At 42.7% G+C, this 19,893-nt stretch overlaps 1 protein-coding gene across 3 annotated transcripts in view; it reads right to left on the reverse strand.

The window, feature by feature from the left end:
• CCDC57 (coiled-coil domain containing 57) overlaps positions 1 to 19,893 on the reverse strand; it is an 84,787-nt gene that overhangs the window by 13,324 nt on the left and 51,570 nt on the right. For 2 of the 3 annotated variants that reach the window (XM_089670847.1, XM_089670765.1), the window contains exons 11-17: positions 18,491 to 18,680; positions 15,464 to 15,646; positions 15,222 to 15,322; positions 11,746 to 11,946; positions 8,369 to 8,579; positions 5,784 to 5,896; positions 686 to 790 (exon numbers count right to left, since the gene is read on the reverse strand). In XM_089670847.1, coding sequence (XP_089526973.1) covers positions 686 to 790; positions 5,784 to 5,896; positions 8,369 to 8,579; positions 11,746 to 11,946; positions 15,222 to 15,322; positions 15,464 to 15,646; positions 18,491 to 18,680 — 1,104 coding nt within the window. The remainder of the gene's footprint in view (positions 1 to 685; positions 791 to 5,783; positions 5,897 to 8,368; positions 8,580 to 11,745; positions 11,947 to 15,221; positions 15,323 to 15,463; positions 15,647 to 18,490; positions 18,681 to 19,893) is intronic. The other variant, XM_089670933.1, reaches the window with a different exon arrangement.

Here is a 19,893-nt window from a genome sequence, read left to right on the forward strand (position 1 = left end):
AATCTCCCTCCTCATTGGATGAGACACCATTGGCTCCCACTGCTGTCAATCACAGCCAGTGAGCCAATAAAGAGAGCAGAGGGGCAGGGCCAAGCTGCGCCTCTATGGGGTAGATTTACTAAAACTGGAGAATGCAAAATCTGGGGCAGCTCTGCATGGTAGCCAATCAGCTTCTAAGTTCAGCTCAGTCAGTTAAGCTTTGGCAATAAAACCTGGAAGCTGATTGGTTTCTATGCAGAGCTGCACCAGATTTTGCACTCTCCACTGTTAGTAAATAACCCCTTATGTGTCTTATTGATGTATAGCACAGAGGCTCGGAGACAAGTAGGCAGTGGTGCCCCCAGGGTGAGTGGCTTTCCCTGGGGGCACTGCTTGAGGGGGAGGAGCCAGGAGTGCTGGTGGGTACCCGAAAAGAAGAGGATCAGAGCTCCACAAAGCAGGCAAGTATAGATGTTTGTTATTTTAAAAAAAAAAAAAAAAAAAAAAGAAGCTTTAGTGTCAGTTTAATTTTGATACCTGAAGATCCAAAAAGAAAAAAAATACATTTTTTCCAATTCTACATTTACAGACGTGGTACTAGGGTGATGTATCCCTTTCTGGTTTTACACATGAAACTCATACTTTAAAATCTTAAATATACAGTCAAATTTAGAAGTGGAGTCATATCTCTGTATCGATCATCTACCTGCACTGCAAAGCTGTCACTGCATCCACGGGGTTTGGCTTTGGTAGTACTATGATCCTCTGTAGACAGTCTAGGAGATTTCTGGTACTGAGCAAACTGCAACTCCTGTAAAAAATGGGAAAATAATGACAACGCAAGCATATTGCTGCAAAGATGCTATATCAATTAATTAGCAAACTTACCTACTTAAGCCCGGGTTCACATACGGTGCGGTATATCGCATGTGATTCGCACAGGAACCGCACCGCATTCCTGTGCAGATCACATGTGATTTGTGTGCGGTGCGATTGGAGTCATACATTTTGTATGGCTCTAATTGCACCGCACCCGCACCAAAAACGTACAGGACCCTTTTTTGGGTCCGCGCTAGAATCAGATCACATGGGTACTCACACCTATGCAATCTGATTCTGCACATGGCACTGCGTTTTTCGGATCACTTTTGGGGTGTTGTTAACATACACACCCGCAGCGGTTCGCATGAACGGGGTGCAATTCTGATGCGGTGCAGAATTCGCACTGAAAACGCTGTGAATTCCGCACCACATCAGTGTGAACCTGGGCTTAATGGAGCAAATATAAAAAAAAAGACTTCTTAAAAAGCATTTGTATCTTCATTTAAATTGCTGAATGGATTTTTAACGATTTCTTTGTAAATGGCCAAAATGTATATTAAAAGCCCATTAATTACTTGCACACCAGAAAACAAGCCGAGAGTGGCAGTGTCTGCTGGAAGCCAGTTGCTGCAAGCTATAGTAAGTGGCTGTGCAAAGACTACATATCCCAGCAAACTGTTGCCCCAACAATTTTATGCACAGACCACACTGTTGCAGCATCATAGAAAAACAAAAAAGACATAAAGAAAAGTAAACAATACTATGCCAGCTAAAAATGATTGATCAGATCGAGGAGCAATTTAAGGGTCAGCCCACCCAGGTGTAATATTTCACTTTCTGAATAGTTAACTACCCTGACAGTCTCCATCTTCTGGGAACTCTATTTGTGAGATCTTTGAGCCCAGTCCCTGGAACTGTGCCCATTATGAGGGGTTCCCATCATTCCTGCTCTGAGTTCCCAGGTCTGTACACCTGCTGTGCCCATTATGAGGGGTTCCAACCATCCTTGCACTGAGTTCCCGGGTCTGTACACCTGCTGTGCCCATTGTGAGGGGTTCCCACCAATCTGGCTGTGAGTTCCCAGGTCTGTACACCTGCTGTGCCCATTATGAGGGGTTCCCACCATCCTTGCACTGAGTTCCCAGGTCTGTACACCTGCTGTGCCCATTATGAGGGGTTCCCACCATCCTTGCCCTGAGTTCCCAGGTCTGTACACCTGCTGTGCCCATTATGAGGGGTCCCCACCATTCCTGCTCTGAGTTCCCAGGTCTGTACACCTGCTGTGCCCATTATGAGGGGTTCCCACCATCCTTGCACTGAGTTCCCAGGTCTGTACACCTGCTGTGCCCATTATGAGGGGTTCCCACCATCCTTGCACTGAGTTCCCAGGTCTGTACACCTGCTGTGCCCATTATGAGGGGTTCCCACCATTCTTGCACTGAGTTCCCAGGTCTGTACACCTACTGTGCCCATTCTGAGGGGTTCCCACCAATCTTACTGTGAGTTCCCAGGTCTGTACACCTGCTGTGCCCATTATGAGGGGTTCCCACCATCCTTGCACTGAGTTCCCAGGTCTGTACACCTACTGTGCCCATTGTGAGGGGTTCTCACCAATCTTGCTGTGAGTTCCCAGGTCTGTACACCTGCTGTGCCCATTATGAGGGGTTCCCACCATCCTTGCACTGAGTTCCCGGGTCTGTACACCTACTGTGCCCATTATGAGGGGTTCCCACCATTCCTGCTCTGAGTTCCCAGGTCTGTACACTTGCTGTGCCCATTGTGAGGGGTTCCCACCATCCTTGCACAGCTGCTGTGGCCATCGTGAGGGTTTTCTTACCATCCCTGCTGAATTTTAAAAATTTATATTATGGAGAATGTAACAGGAGATGCTAGAACACACTAGGGTGGGCAGTAACACCCAAAATTCTCAGGTAAGCATTAACAGGGCTGGCAAGCAGGGAGTATTCAAGACTTATAATTCACAAGATGCGCATTAAAGTAGTATTAAACCCTCAGTTTTTTTATGTACTCGATAATGTCAAGCAGTGCAACATTACCCAGTACATTTTTCCTAATATCTGTGCACAAAAATGTACTTCGTATCCCAGCTCACAGTCCTCAGCGCCGCACCCACTGAACATCTGTAGTGGAATGCGCTCCCTGTCCTTCACAGGCACAGTGCAGCAAGGACAGCACAGACTCTAGCTGTTGTCAGTAGCTGGAGGGAGTAGCAGGACGTGGCTTGCCACTGGAGCTATGAGATTCTGTGGACCTTAGGAAACGTATCCACAGTGCCAACCAGGAGCATGCACACAAAGCTGGCTCCACGGGTCTCTGTAAGTGGATGGAGCCATCTGAAGACAGCAAACTTAGAGGGGGGGGGGGGTTTCTTTTAACAGAGGATTTAAAAGCAGTCACCGCAGTAAAAGAAGAACTGAACTGCAAACAAGGCAAGTGCTGATTCTGGGGCACTACGTATTTTTAAAAAAATTGGGTTCACACTATTGCGGCTCTGTGAGCCTTGTTTGCCTGGGCACAACAGTTCATTGATTTGAATGGGCTGCCGTACCTGAATTTCTTGCAGGAAAAAAGTTCTTGCCCATTTTTAAACCGCAGCAGCCAGGAAATAGCATGCAGCTTTTGTACCATGTGATTTCCCAGTGGTTCCCGCACTTATGCTAGTTTTAGATGCATGGGGGTGTCATTAACCTCCCTGGCGGTATTCCCGAGTGTAGCTCGGGGTAAAGTTTCAGTACCAAAAGTGGTAACCTGAGCTACACTCGGGCTTACCATGCAGTGCTGCTCCGGCATCTGTTCTTCACTTACCTTGTCCTGGGCTCCCGCGATGTCCCCCCTGCGGTGTCCCCGGCAATGTAATCCGGCGGATGCCGGCATCTGTCATCTGGGTTCCGTCCCCTGCAAGCGTCGGGATGTATGGGGGACGGAAAGGTGTGAAATTTGAAAATGACCAAAAGTGACATTCACTAAATACACTAAAATCACATAATATAACATTCCTGTATCAAACCATTTCACATACATTTTGTCCCGAGTGCTTTGTCCTGCGCCCTGCCTGCATTTTTACTGTTCTTTCTGCCTGGAAACTGAGAAACATCCATGGCGTCCAAAAAGCGTCCCTTTAGGTCAAAATTGGTTTTAGACCGGCTAGAGAACAGCGATAGTAAATCAGAACCACTTGCAGAATTGAGTGATAATGATTCGTGGGGGAAATTCCTCATCAGACAATGAAAACGATTCTGCGACTTTCCTCAGTGATGTGCGAACGTGGCGCTATATTTCAAATTTCAGTGTTTTTGGTTTGATTATATTATTGAATTACATTTATTATTATTATATTATTATTTTTTATGATTATTTATTAAATTATAATTTATGATTTTGTGTTTAAAATTTTATCATATCCGGGATGTTTACTAGACTCTTGTTCGGACAGATTTCAGTGAGTTATTCCTAAATATTACAGGCCTACAATAAAAAAACTATTTCCATGCAAAAAAATGTACCGCTTTGAGCACAGAAATATGGACATAATCAGACCGCTAGGGAGGTTAAGAATGAATGGTAGTGTGTTTTGGCTGCGGGCGTGGGAACAGCTGTGATTCCCACATACGCAACCACAGAACTCATGAGGGTTTCGAATGCAAATGGATTGATGGACGGAACAGTGCACATACCCTTATGGCCTTACTCCCTCTAAACACAGAATAATCAACAAATAGGCACAAAGATTTGCAATAATTCATAAGATTTCCTTTAGAATCATGTGCTTCTGATGGTCTATACCTAGGGTATCCTTAAGGCCCCATCAACACACAAGACGCCAGATCAGAGGAAGACTGGGCTTTTTATGCCGTCCTGTTTGTTTAACAGACTGGAAGATTTAAAGCAAAACTATCAATGCAGATGACAGTGTGGCTATCTGTCTTATACTTTACAGTTTAGTGATTCAAACACATTTCACCCTCTTGGAACAGGCAAAGGTGTCCCTTTAAAAGAGCAAAAGGATGCCCCTACCAGTGGGGTTATGCTGATTCATAATCCAATAAACAGATGGGTCAGTAGCATAAAGATCTGCAAGCTCTAAATAATGATGCTAACCCTTGACTGTACAGGCATTATCAAAACAGAAATAAGGACATAGCCATTTCTAACCGCTCCTGATGGGTGAGAGAAATAATAAAGATGTAGCAGGAGGAGGAATTTATAAAGCTCCTAGATTGTAAGCTCCCAGGATCAGGCCCTCTAATCCCTCTTGTATTGAACTGTATAGTTACTGTACACTATAATGTAAAGCGCTGAGCAAACCGTTGGAGCTATATAAATCCTGTATAATAATAATAATAAAGCACAGAACCACATGAAAAAAAGCAAAAGTAGTAGGAAGGTGGCAGCACAGCGGCTTATGAGTGATTAGCATTCTGCCTTGCAGCACTGGGGTTCGTGGTTCCAATTCCAACCAGGATGCTATCTACATAGAATTTGCATGTTCTCACTGTGCATGTGTGGGTTTCCATTGAGTACTCCAGTTTCCTGCCACACTTCAAAAACATTATGGTAGGTTAGTTGGCTCCTGATATTCCAAGATGGCTATCTCACCTCCTATCCACCCCAGCACTAGTATAATTAAAGTTTGAGTCCTTAGAGAGAAGAGCACTATAGAAATATTGTAATTAATTATTAGAAGCTTGTCTGCAGTTCCTCAGGTACAACTTCCTCTCCAGCAAGATCAATGAGCAACACAGCAGTGGCTTCACGTACATCAGAATACCAGCAGTCAAAGAAATCAGTGGCTCAGATGGTACCCCACTGCAAATATACAGTTATGTGGGCCAAGGCACAGGATTGCCTAGGTAGAGGGAGAGCACTGTTACTTTTCCAGTGAATTGTATCTGGCTATGTAGTATGGTTGGAGTGACAGAGGCCATGTTATAGCATTCCATGATCAGGAAAATACAAATTACCTGTGATGTTAGCTGGTATTGCAGACTCTCTAGTTCTGAAAGGCGGCTCAGAGGTTTTGGTGCTTGAACCTTGAAGGATGGTGTTACGGTAACCAAATGTTTAGAAGTCTTTGCTACAAAACAAAATATCAAATCTATGTCAAAAAGTGGAACTGTAAAGTAAAAATTCAGGGGACTGGTGCATTTGTAACATGTTACACCCTGAATATATGTGCAACATGTTACAAAAGGGGAACTTATCCTTTAATGCTGCACTGTCCCAACGTGATAATACATTACATTAACATGTGTGTTAACACAATGTATAGTGTGAATGGGCCCTGACAGGTGGAAGTACATGTACACAGGGCTTTGTGTCAAAAGAAAAAACAGAACACAAGCGCGCAAGTCCGTGAGCATCTCAGGACCACAGTAACAGTCACTCGCTTGGGTGCAGCCCTCTAAAGATTGGGGAATCTTGATTATACTGGAAGAAAGCAAAGAAGGGGCGCACTCTCCTCATGCATTACCGTGGTAAAAAAGGAATTTATTTGAAAATGACAAAAAATATATATACTCACAAATCAAGATTCATAAAACAAGCCAATGTAACAGTCCAAGCAACTGGTATGCTAACAGCAGGTTACTAATGTGTTTCGGGAGACGTACTCCCTTCCTCAGAGCTCTGAGGAAGGGAGTACTTTCCCAAAACGCGTTAGCACCCTGTTGTTAGAATACTGGTTGCTCGGACTGTCACATTGGTTCCTAGCTTGTTTTATGAATCTTGGTTTGTGAGTATATATATTTTTATCATTTTCAAATAAATTCCTTTTTTACCACGGTAATGCACGAGGAGAGCGTCCCCCTTCTTTGCTTTCTTACAGGGCTTTGTGTCTTTTAATAGAAACTGGCCATAATTCAGCTCACGTGTACAACAGGCTATCTGACAGAAGCCAGCCATTTGAAAAACCAGCATTTGATCTGTATCCAATCAGTGCTGGCAACCTGCTGTGTTGAATGAAAAAAAAAATTATATTGTGGGCACACAGCATTATAATGGTCATGTGGGCAGCACAGTGGCTTAGTGGTTAGCACTTCTGCCTGGCAGTACTAGGGTTGTTGGTTTGAATCTCAGCTACGGCACCACCTGCCTGGAGTTTGCATGTTCTCCCTGTGCCTGCGTGGGTTTCCTCCCACACTCCAAAGATATGTTGGTAGGTTAATTGGCTCCTGTCTAAATTGTCCCTAGTATGTGTATGTATGAATGTGAGTTAGGGACTTTAAATTGTATGCCCCTTGAGGGTTAGGGACAGATGTGAATGTACAATATATATGTAAAGTGCTGTGTAAATTGATGGCGCTATATAAGTACCTGAAATAAATAAATAAATAATGTGCAAACCAATGTGAACTGGGACATGGCGGAGAAATGCCACTACATGTTCATTGCACAGTACTGTGCTCTAAGTGGCAGCAAGATGGCAGTAGTGCTACATGCATCCTTTCCTGTCTTATGCAGCAATATGCAAGGTAACTAAATTTCTCTGAGCTAAAATACAACTTTGTTCCCACTTTCTAATGCCTGGTGCACACAATGAGAAAATCAGAAAAAAAAAAAACAAAAACACATTCGGAGCAATCATCTGATCATTAGTACACAGCTTTTGAGAGCTGATGGCGACAGTTCGTGCAAAAAAATCCAAAGGGACGAGCATGAACATTTTTCTTGTAAGATAACAGAACAAAATTTTTTTGTGACATTAGTATAGTATTTGTATGGAAAAAAAAATCACTCGGAAGCAAAATAATACATTACATCACTTCTGAAGTTGTATTCTGTCTTACGAGAATTTTATAACTTTCATTTTCAATATGAGACTAGCATGTGAACAAAAAACAAAACAGAGGATCATTCGTCCAATATTCTCATTATGTGTATTAGGCATAACATGCAATTTGTCTGCTCCTGTGGATTTACAGGTGCTGAGAAAAGCACCCAGCTAATGTGCTTTGGGTAATATGCAGCAAAACTCCCTTTTTATCACAACACATTGCGATTATGTCCCTAGAAGTTTGCTCAAGTTTTTATAAAAAGGAAGGTAGAAACTATAGTTCCCTTAAAGCAGAACTCCAGCCAAATTTTCTTTTGTTCCCATGCGATGGGGCTGTGCCCACACAGCATTGGTTAACTGCTTGTTTTGTCAAGGGTGATCAGAAAACTTTATACTCACCCAATCCTCTGTTCCAGCAGTAAACAGCGCTCCCCCACAATACAGCAGTGGACTGTTCCTGATGTCTTCACATCCAGGGCAGGTCTATGGGCATGATGACGTCAGGAATAGTCCACTGCACAAGACAACTAAACTGCTGGAGGGATGGAGCTGAAAGTATATTTACGCTCTCCTATCCCATAGACAAAAAGGAGCAGTTAACCCATGCAGTGTTTGCACAACCTCGCTGAATGGGAAAAAAAAAAATGTGCCCGCTTTAAATGCCAAACTGAACGAGCAAGTTCTCACTAAGTAGGAGAACCACTGTTACAGATAATAGAAAGGGCAACATCCTGAACAATATTCTTCCATCCTAGTGAGCCCCGTGATCTTCACCTTCTGCTGGGGCCACTTTTGCTCGTAGTCCGTTCTCTATTTCAGTCAGTTGTTGTGACTCCATGATGAGCCTAGAAATTTTTTTCTCAGCTTCTTTCAGTTTGGTCTTCAGTATGTAAGGGTTGGTTGATCCGTGACCCAATGTTGTAAGGGTGGCCATTTGCTGCTGGAGGGTCATCACCTCTTCTTGTAGCCGATTCACAGCTTCATTCTAGAAACAAAAAAATTAATAAATGCTGAACAATCTTTAAGGTCAATAAAACAGGATTTTGCACTCACTGCAAAAAAATAATTTTGTTGTTTCACTGAGGAACACAGGAAGTCTTTCCCCTACGTGGTATACAACCGCCTACAGGAGGATTAGACACTGGCAAACAAAAACTGTCCATCGGCCCAGGATAAACCCTCTTACTACCAAGCAGGCCTCAGTGTAGTAGCTAAGTAATTCCCGAGAGCATGATGAGAAAAACAGACAGTGACTCTGAACTTACTCTTGTGAAGGAAACAGTGTGATTTGTACTTTGTCCAGTACTAGACCCAGATACTCCAAAGGATAAGTAATTTCCAGCGACGATCTCTGAAGAACCATTTCACACGACTGTAATGTGTGGACAGTCAAAGCCATATTGTTCAACACAGTCTGTGTCACCTGTTCTTTAAGTATCCCAAAATGAGCATGACATGAGCGCGCAGGAATGTTAATACTAGGGCCAATACCTTGGCAAACACGTGAGGTGCAGATGAGAGACCAAAGGGCAGGGGCATGAATTGACAGTGTAGGAGACACACTGCAAAGTGTCGGAAGCACTGTTGTGCTAGAAAATGAAGGATATATGGATACATGTCCTTGATGTCCACAAAGGCCAGAAAGTCTCCCTGGTCAAGGGGGGCGATGACAGATCTGGGGGACTCAATTTGGAATTTCAGGAAAAAAATGAAGACACTCAGAGTCTTAAAGTGGTGGTAAATCCTTACAAACACCTTATAGCTTCCTTGGAAAAAATGTCCCGTACCCACCACCCCAGGCAAAGATTGGCGTAGGCAAGGGCACAAGTGCCCATGGCCATGCCCTGCACCTGGTGGTAGTGGGACCCCTTGAAAAGGAACCAACTGTGAGTCAAAATAAAAAACAAAAGCTTCAATAGGAACTCATTAAATTCTCATTTTCGAGTGTTCCTGTTCAAATAGGAATGTCACCTTGCTCATGAGGGATGCTAGAGTAGCGTGCCTCCACATCTAAAGTCACCAACAAGGCGTCAGGAGGTACCTACAAACCTTCGATATGTCTCAAGAAATCCAAAGTATCCTTGATATAGGATGGCAGTCGCACAACATGGGGCATAAGAAAGAACTAAATAAATCTACTAGCATTTTTGATTAAGGAACCTATCCCTGACACGATAGGTCGTCCTGGTGGAGTCATGGGATTTTTGTGGACTTTAGGTAGTACATAAAACATAGGATCACGAGGGTGTTTTGGATTGAGAAAATCGTAAGTGTCTTTGTCAATCAATGCCTCCAAATAGGCCGCACTGATTAGATCTTTGTAATCTAAGTTGGAATGGGTTACAAATCTACCCAATTTACCTTCCATTGCCTTCATGCAGATGCATGTACCTTAAAGTATTTTAGTTGTCCAACTGGTCTGATATGTATAAAAATGGTAGTGATTATAATGTGTGCTTATCAACTTATATCTCTTCATATAGAAGTCTCCTTACAGCTCCTGAAGAAGCGATATTATCGAAAAACATGTTGAGCTATCGCACTTACTACTATCAGAGTATCCTCTAACTTTTGCCGAGTTTCGGTATTTCTTACTGTGGGACCTACAAGCAGTACATGTATCTGCACTGATTATACATAGCTGTATGTTACAGGGGTGGTTCATACTCTGTAATCATTTTATAATTGTATGTATCATTGTATGTCTATGTATGCTTAATAAAGTGATATTCTTTTATGAACCATTGTTGTAGTGTCTATAAAGTTCATAAGGGGTTTTTTTTGCCAATACTTTTTGAATGGGATATCCAAAAAGCTTATATAGTTGTGATGGTAAGGAGGCCACAAACTATTACAGTGTATCTACATTGTATGGGACGCCCAGACTACATATCATTTTACATTTTAAAACCTCAAACTATAAATTATGCACAGTACATAAGCAATGGATGATACTACAATGCAAACATCACATTAGGAGCCCACTATGGCACTAGAGAGATTGATGTGCCACAACAGATCTAACTGGCAAATTGCCATGCTCCAGAAATGTCACGTGGGGGAAGTGGGAGACGACATTCCACCAAGTTTTTAAAGGATAAGTTCACCTTTAGGGTGGAACATGTAACATTTTTCCAAATCTGCAGCCGCCGTCCACTGCCTCCATCCCTAGAAGTTCCCGTACTAGCTTTCAAATTTGAAAAAAGCGTGGCCATGCACACACACAGCCACGTCATTCACTCACAGAGTTCTGTTAACGAATGAACTGCAAGTCCTGACAGCTTTAGCGGCTGTCAGTTTGTAGCTTTCAATGAACTACCGTGAAGCACCGTGGTAGTTCATTGAATCTTCCTGTCAGTGTAGCTGCTTGACCCTACATCCCATACAGGCAAGCAGATGTACTGACAGGTCTGCTGGAGACCTGCATGGCATCCCATTTCCCTATGTACATAGCAGCAGCGATCAGCAATACTTTACAGGCTCCTGCAGACAAAAATAAAAAATGACATTTTTACCTGCAAATAAATATTTTTGTGCAAAAGATGAATTTATCCCTTAACTGTCCAAAATACCACGTATTGATGGTCAACTTTACTTGACATTTTTTTCACACTGGAAAAGTACTGAGCACATTATTAAAGTGTTACTAAACCCATGACCCTGCATTCGCTATATCCGGTCTCCCACAGTACATGGAAATGCAATTATTTTAGTAAATATAAACTAATCAAAACCTTTTCTACTGAGAGAGAGGTGTGTGTGTGTGTGCGTGTGCGTGGTCCAACTGAGCACCGCTCTATCTTGTAGGAGGAATTTTCATTCTCCTGTCACTGTCCTTTAAGGCTGTATGACCCCTGACCCTCTGTCCAGACGGTGTTGATTGGCCTTGTGCTGATCACATGCAACCCCCCCCCCCCCAATACACACGAAACAGAGCATATGCAGACTTCACACTGTTGCTCTGTACTATGGCAGATGGATTTGGGAACAGTAAAAGGGAAGGATCAGAGAAGACAGGATCACACAGCCTTTTTTACACAATGTATGATTAACCCCTTAGGTTCCAGTGAGTATAACAAGCATGCTTTACTGCATCTACAGACTGAGTTTACTGTTTTTGCTTTAGTAACACTTTAGGGCGAAATGCTGACCTCATATCCTAGTCTGACTGACTCCAGGTTTTTCTTCAGGTTGCCTTTAAAATACTTTTCAGCCTCTTTCCAGGCTTCACTGAGCTGTGATTCCAGTTCAGACTGTCTCTGTTGGAGGCTAGAGATGCTGGCCAGGGTGTGACTAGCCTGATTGTTCAGCTGAAACTGAAGCTGATTGATTTCTGCCTGTTTATGCTGGACCTAAACAAACAGCCATTCAAAATAATATGCTTAGGTAATAATATGCTTATTCATATGATCACTTAACTATTATATTAATAAGCTTCTCCAATCCTATGGAACTCCCTACCCCAATCTGTCCAGCTTTCTCCTAATCTATCCACCTGTAGACGATCCCTGAAAACCTCTCTCCTTAAAGAAGCCTATCCTGCTTCTACCTAGTAAACTGCCATTTATTTCCTCCATCAGCTCATCCCCCCCACAGCTATTACCTTTTGTATCACTCAACTCTTCCTCCTAGATTGTAAGCTCTAATGAGTTCCTCTTGTACCAAATTGTATTTTAACTGTAATGTCTACCTTCATTTTTGAAAGCGATGCGCAAACTGTTGGCACTATATAAATCATGTATTATAATAATAATAAAAAAAAATTGTGCAGACATGGTCATCCCATTTCCCTATGTACTGTATGTTCTTTAGAACAAAGGTATACCGCTTAGGCCAACAATCCAGATTAATCCACAACAGGTGCAGGATCTGGTTAGCCACCACACACAATGCAAAAGAAAGAAGGGTCAGCCGCACAGCGGAGGATAGATGAATATAGTGTGTATTTATTGATCCATAGGACAAACAAAACACCAGGACATGAATACAGGACCTGATAAAGCGTCTCACACGATCTCGTGCTTAATCATAACCACTGATTAAGCGTGAGATCGTGTGAAACGCGTTAACAAATCCTGTATTCATATCCTGGTGTTTTGTGTGTCCTATGGATCAATAAATACACACTATATTCATCTGTCCTCCTGTATGTTCTGTAGCTGTGACATTGTAAGGATCATCTGGAAGGGCAGGAGCACTGTGGAGAAGATCAAATGTATGAAGGCCATATGGATCCTCAAAAATGTCTGTCAGAAGGGGCTTTCAGCTTGTAAAATATAATCTGTCAGTGCCGTCTGATGTGGGCACCATAGTTATTATCCACAGGACTAAGCAAACCTTTTTTTTTATTGAAACTCATTCTTAATTTCCCCCTTAAAATAATTAAAGGGATGTCTACTTTAGTTATAAAGCAGTTCAAGAGATGATTGGCTTAATTTACAGGGAACCTGTCTACAGCTATGTGTCACAGCCCAATCCCAGCAAACTATCACCTGACTTCTCAGGAGTGGTGCAGACCAGTCACTATGCATGCTGCTGCTGAAGTGTGCTCTGGCCTGGAACAAGCATCACTTTCAAATTTGGGAATGGTCATTGACAGCGTTCACAGCTATGACGTGTAACAGCTATTTTGGATGGGTCAACTTTTCAATCTATGACTGGTCACGATGTTACCTTTAAACACCCATTTTTAAGCCTGTGAATGACTTATGTAATCAGCACATGTCATGCTGCACAGATGGAACAGGCCAGAACAAATGGGACTATTCTATGTAAGTCTTCATGTCTTTTTACAGCTTTGTTTGTCTAACAAAAACATGCAGTACAAAGTGCTAGCTTAGCACATTTACAGTCAGGTCCATAAATATTGGGACATCTACACAATTCTAACATTTTTGGCTCTATACACCACCACAATGGATTTGAAATGAAACAAACAAGATGTGCTTTAACTGCAGACTGTCAGCTTTAATTTGAGGGTATTTACATCCAAATCAGGTGAACGGTGTAGAAATTACAACAGTTTGCATATGTGTCTCCTACTTTTTAAGGGACCAAAATTAATGGGACAATGTGCTTCTCAGCTGTTCCATGGCCAGGTGTGTGTTATTCCCTCATTATCCCAATTACAATGAGCAGATAAAAGGTCCAGAGTTCATTTCAAGTGTGCTATTTGCATTTGGAATCTGTTGCTGTCAACTCTCAAGATGAGATCCAAAGAGCTGTCACTATTAGTGAAGCAAGCCATCATTAGGCTGAAAAAACAAAACAAACCCATCAGAGAGATAGCAAAAACATTAGGCGTGGCCAAAACAACTGTTTGGAACATTCGTAAAAAAAAGGAACGCACCGGTGAGCTCAGCAACACCAAAAGACCCGGAAGAACACGGAAAACAACTGTGGTGGATGACAGAAGAATTCTTTCCCTGGTGAAGAAAACACTCTTCACAACAGTTGGCCAGATCAAGAACACTCTCCAGGAGGTAGGTGTATGTGTGTCAAAGTCAACAATCTAGAGAAGACTTCACCAGAGTGAATACAGAGGGTTCACCACAAGATGGAAACCATTGGTGAGCCTCAAAAACAGAGTTTGCCAAACAGCATCTAAAAAAGCCTTCACAGTTCTGGAACAACATCCTATGGACAGATGAGACCAAGATCAACTTGTACCAGAGTGATGGGAAGAGAAGAGTATGGAGAAGGAAAGGAACTGCTCATGATCCTAAGCATACCACCTCATCAGTGAAGCATGGTGGTGGTAGTGTCATGGCGTGGACATGTATGGCTGCCAATGGAACTGGTTCTCTTGTATTTATTGATGATGTGACTGCTGACAAAAGCAGCAGGATGAATTCTGAAGTGTTTCGGGAATATTATCTGCTCATATTCAGCCAAATGCTTCAGAACTCATTGGACGCTTCACAGTGCAGATGGGCAATGACCCAAAGCATACTGCAAAAGCAACCAAAGAGTTTTTTAAGGGAAAGAAGTGGAATGTTATGCAATGGCCAAGTCAATCACCTGACCTGAATCCGATGGAGCATGCATTTCACTTGCTGAAGACAAAACTGAAGGGAAAATGCCCCAAGAACAAGCAGGAACTGAAGACAGTTGCAGTAGAGGCCTGGCAGAGCATCACCAGGGATGAAACCCAACCCAGCGTCTGGTGATGTCTATGCGTTCCAGACTTCAGGCTGTAATTGACTGCAAAGGATTTGCAATAAAGTATTAAAAAGTGAAAGTTTGATTTATGATTATTATTCTGTCCCATTACTTTTGGTGCCTTAACAAGTGGGAGGCACTTATGCAAACTGTTGTAATTCCTACACCGTTCACCTGATTTGGATGTAAATACCCTCAAATTAAAGCTGACAGTCTGCAGTTAAAGCACATCTTGTTTGTTTCATTTCAAATCCATTGTGGTGGTGTATAGAGCCAAAAATGTTAGAATTGTGTAGATGTCCCAATATTTATGGACCTGACTGTATGTTGCTTGAAAACAGCATGGCATATGCTAAAATTCCCTTTTAAATCATACCAGGAAATCGGTCATATCAAACACATTGTAGAACATTTACATGTTAAATTTGTTGGTTCTGCTGCATTATTAATAAAGGTCCGGAGTTACCTTCTGGTTAAGTTCAGCAACCATTGAGTCTAGTTGGGCTGTTCTGGATTCCAGTCTCTTAGCAGCTCCTGCACATGCCACTTCATCTGCTCCTAAAGCACCTATAAACACAAAACCAAATATTGCAGGGAAATACACATTCTTGCTATTTTACACCGTATTAGCAAATGTTAAATGAACCAGAAATAATAATGCACAAAGCCATATGAAAAGTACTCTATCATCAACATGTCTTTAGCTACCTATGGTCTCATTTGAGTTCCTGATACGAGTTTGGATGTAGACGTTGTCAGGTAGTACCGGTTTTGAAGTGGTAGGTGGATCAGGAGGATCTTTAGGTGGGGGAGACAACTGAAGCTGAACTTCCATCTCCCTGTTCCTTTGTTTTACATCCTTGATCTCCTCCACAAAAGACTTCAAATAATCTAAACAAAAAAAAAAATCATAAAAACAAGGTTGGACAATGACATTTTTAAAAGGTTTTCCATAGTAAAGATGGAAACAATTTATTTTAAAAAGAAAGAAACTAAAGCAGAAGAGTAGAGAATTAAGAAATTAACGATGATCCATTTCATACAAATTGTTATCAAACACAAAAGTGCTTAACCGCGTCCCCAGCTCCCTATAGCAGAAATACTGCTACAGGGAGGCAGGGGTGTATATACGTGATTTTACATTTCTGGGTAGGGGTCCCGGCTGGTGATTACCCGCCAGAATCGGGGATTACCAAGGATCTCTGACAGGGAGGAGGGCTGCTTTGTTTACTAACAGTCCTCCTCCCTGTCGGCTCGGGCACATTGCTCTGGATGGCTGTGCATAGCTCGGGCACATTGCTCTGGATGGCTGTGCATAGCACAGCCATCCAGACCAGTGTGCTTACAGTGAAGCACCAACAGTCCGCCCCCCCCCCAGTAAAACCCTCCTAACACACAGTTAACCCTTTGATCACCCCTCAGTGCTCGGGCACACTGCTTTGGATGACTGTGCACAGCACAGTCATCCAAAGCAGTGTGATTACATTGACACACACTGACACCGTCCCTTAGTAAAACACTCCCAGCACGCAGTTATCCCTTTGATCGCCCCTCATATTAACCCCTTGCTGCCCAGTGTCAGTGCTTTTTTTTAAACACTTATCACTGTATTGGTGTCACTGGGGATGTTAATGACACCAAGTCAGTTCCCCCTCAGTGTCAGAATGTCCGCTGCAGTCCCGCTATAAGTACTAGTAAAGAAAAAATAAATAAATTCCAGTATATATAAAGTCATTTGTGAACGCTATAACTTTCACGTAAACCAATTAATTTACACGTATTGGGATTTATTTTAGCAGACATAAGACATTTAATTTTTTAAAAATTTTTTACTGCACATGTCTAATAACAAAAAGTCAAAAATATAGTTTTTTTTCTCAAAATGTTTTTATAGCGCAAAAAGTAACCACACAGGCGATTAAATACCACCGCAAAAAAGCTCAATTTGTGGGAAAAAAAGGACGTAAATATTTTTTAGGTGCAGCATTGCATGACTGCGCAACTGTAATTTAAAGTAACGCAGCGATGTAACGCAAAAAATGGCCTGGTCAGGAAGGGGAGGGGGGGTAAATCCTCTGGAGGGCAAGTGGTTAAGGAATACAGTGGTGTCACTTCCCTGTCTACAGCTTGCTGATTGGACAACTAAGGAGCAGCAACTGATAAGTCATCAACTCTGCTCTGTTTGCTCATTTTGCTGGCAATACATCGTCTAATCCAGGGGTGTCTAACCTCTGGCCCAAGACTGCTATGAATGCTGCCCAACACAAAATCATAAACTTACTTAAAAATGTTGTTTTTTGATGATTTTTTTGTAAAAATGTGTTTACAGTTAGCGAACACATGTGGCTGAAGAAGAATTTGACAGTGGAGTTGATTTACTAAAGGCAAAATAGTCTGTGCACTGCAAGTGCAGTTGCTCTAGATCTGTGGGGAACATGCAAGGAAAATAATTAAAAAAAAACATTTTTGCTTGCACACAATTGGATGATAGAAATCAGTAGAGCTTTCCCTCATTTCAGAGCTTACCCCCTCCCCCCCTCAGATCTAGTGCAACTGCACTTGCAGTACACTTACAGTATACTTGTAAATGCACACACTATTTGCCTTTAGTAATTTAACCCGTGGTAACATAAAAAAAAAAAAGCAATGACACTGTACTAATGGCACTGGGCAGGAAGGGGTTAATATGAGGGGCGATCAAAGGGTTAACTGTGTGCTGGGAGTGTTTTACTAGGGGGCGGTGTCAGTGTACTTCACTGTAATCACACTGCTTTGGATGGCTGTGCTGTGCCCAAGCTGACAGGGAGGAGAACTGTTAGTAAACAAAACAGTTCTCCCCGTTGGAGATCCTTGGAAATCACCGGACGCCAGGGAGCAATCAAATCAAAGGCCAGGACCCAGTGATTGACAGCTGTGGGTAGTGAGCGCTCACGGCTTGCACGCGCCCCCTACCCGGAAATGCATAATCACGAACATAGAAGTGATTTTGCACACCCGTGATGCCCTGTAGCAGTATTTCTGCTATAGGGCAGTTGAGAAGAGGTTAAAGTGATATTAAAGGCTTACATGAAAGAATAATAACAAACAAGTTATACTTACCTTCTCTGTGCAAGGGTTTTGCAGAGCATCCCCGATCCTCCCCTTCACGGGTCCCTCGCAGGCAATCTGGGCTCCTCCCCTCTGCCGATTGCCCCTAGAGCAAGCCGCCTGCTCTGAGGGCCCTAGTGTGTGCTCGCTCCCAAGCCAACCCTGTGTGTCCATAAGACAGACTGTGGCTCGGCCCCGCCCCCTCCTCACTGGCTGTGATTGACAGCAGAGGGAGCCAACGGCTCCCGCTGCTGTCTCTGAGCCAGTGAGGAGACAGAGAGCTGGGACAGTAGTCACTCTCAAGCACATCACAGGCTCGGGTAAGCATTGGGGGGGGGGGGGTGTCTTTACAACCAATTTAAACCTAAAATAAAAAATCGGTGTCACCTCCCATCTGTCTGCCAGTGATGAATTACAAGAGTGGCTGGACAGATATACAAATTTTTTGGCAGACAAGACAGTTCACATGTTCATTTCAACTTGTATTATGCAGTCTGCTTGAGGTCAGAGCTCTGGGGCTCTGATCTGAAAACGGAAAGCTATATTCTATCACTTTTGGGTGAACACACTTGTATGCCAATTGTGATATTTTTTACAATTTTTTGAACAGGTAGGAACCCAGCTGTTCTTCACCCCTTTATATCTCACCAGTAGAAGGCGCAGTCACACCAGTGTTGGCAGATGGAGGTTCTGTCCGTTCACCAACTGCGGGTGACATCTGCTCGCACAACATCTCCATCTCCTTCCTCATCTGGCCAATCACCTGACGCAGTTCTGAATTTTGCTCCTGCAATTTCTGAATCTCACTTGATACAAAGTCTGGCATTGCTGCCAGTGTCTGTGTGAATATAAATTGTCATTTTATCATTAGCTGGAACTGTGTATATAGAATGTTAAGCAACGGCTTAAGTACATGAACAAGAGAATGAAAAATGAAGGATTCTAAAATATAAGTAAAGGTGGATAGAGGGAAGACTGAGTGTAATCCTCATTGGGCAGTTTCACTGTCTCTCTTTGTCCTGTTTATCAATGAGAGTTAAAATGAAAGAAAAATCCCCAAATTTAGGCTGCCGCCAGAACAGGAATAGAGGGCAAATCTTCCAATGGGAACATTAGTTCTTGTGACCTTGGTGACAACCAGGGATTTCATCATTTTGGAGGAATTTCCTCTCACTTCCTGTTTTGGCTATTGGACATGAAGTGAATGGAAATCTCTCCAATGGGACACAGAAGGCAAAAATAAACACTGACAGGAGTTGTCACTGAAGATGGAAAGGCCTGGGAAAAAAAAAACTGAAAAGTTTTTTCCCCAAAGCTGTTTTTTGTTTTTATCCCGGAAAAACTGAAAAAAATAAAAGAAGTGTGGAATATTTTCTATCATAATAATAAGTAATATATTTATGACATGGTATTCATACTATGTAACATGAAGACCTTAATAAAGGATTTCTGAAACTTTATGTAAAGTCCTACATTATTGTAAGTTCTCTTAGCTGGTGACAAGCAAATCTTAAAATACAATTTAAGGCCCCTTTCACACGGCCAGACTAATCAGGTCCACCTGTCAGATTTTCAGGCAGACACTCCATTACTCTCTATAAAGTGGCGGAAGTAAACGGACATGTGTCTGTTTACACACACCTATATCAGATCCAAACCTATCTGCTAAAGTCGGACGGATAAGGATCCCTTTCCCATCTGTCTAGTGGATCGGATGATAGTCAGATGACAGGCTGTCCGCTTACATCTGCTGCTCAGGACAGAGGACTGTGTCTTTGTCCGCTCTGCATAGGCTGATTGGACATAGACCAACCATCCATTGTGCTCAGTGGGGATCAGTGGACAGATTCCTCGCTGAGCAAGCAGACTTCTATAGGAGTCCACCCTGTGTGGAAGGGGCCTAAGTAACACTGTACAGAGGTTAGAGAAAAATATGGAAACACCACGTGATTTGGGGGTGTGCAAGTGACACCATGGGGTTTATTTACTAAAGCTGGAGAGTCCAAAATCAGACTCCCTTCTGCATAGAAACCAATCAGCTTCTAACCTCA

This window comes from Staurois parvus, unplaced genomic scaffold (assembly GCF_062004578.1).
Source record: "Staurois parvus isolate SC_StPar_1 unplaced genomic scaffold, SC_StPar_1.0 ptg000003l, whole genome shotgun sequence".
Classification (NCBI taxonomy): Eukaryota; Metazoa; Chordata; class Amphibia; order Anura; family Ranidae; genus Staurois; species Staurois parvus.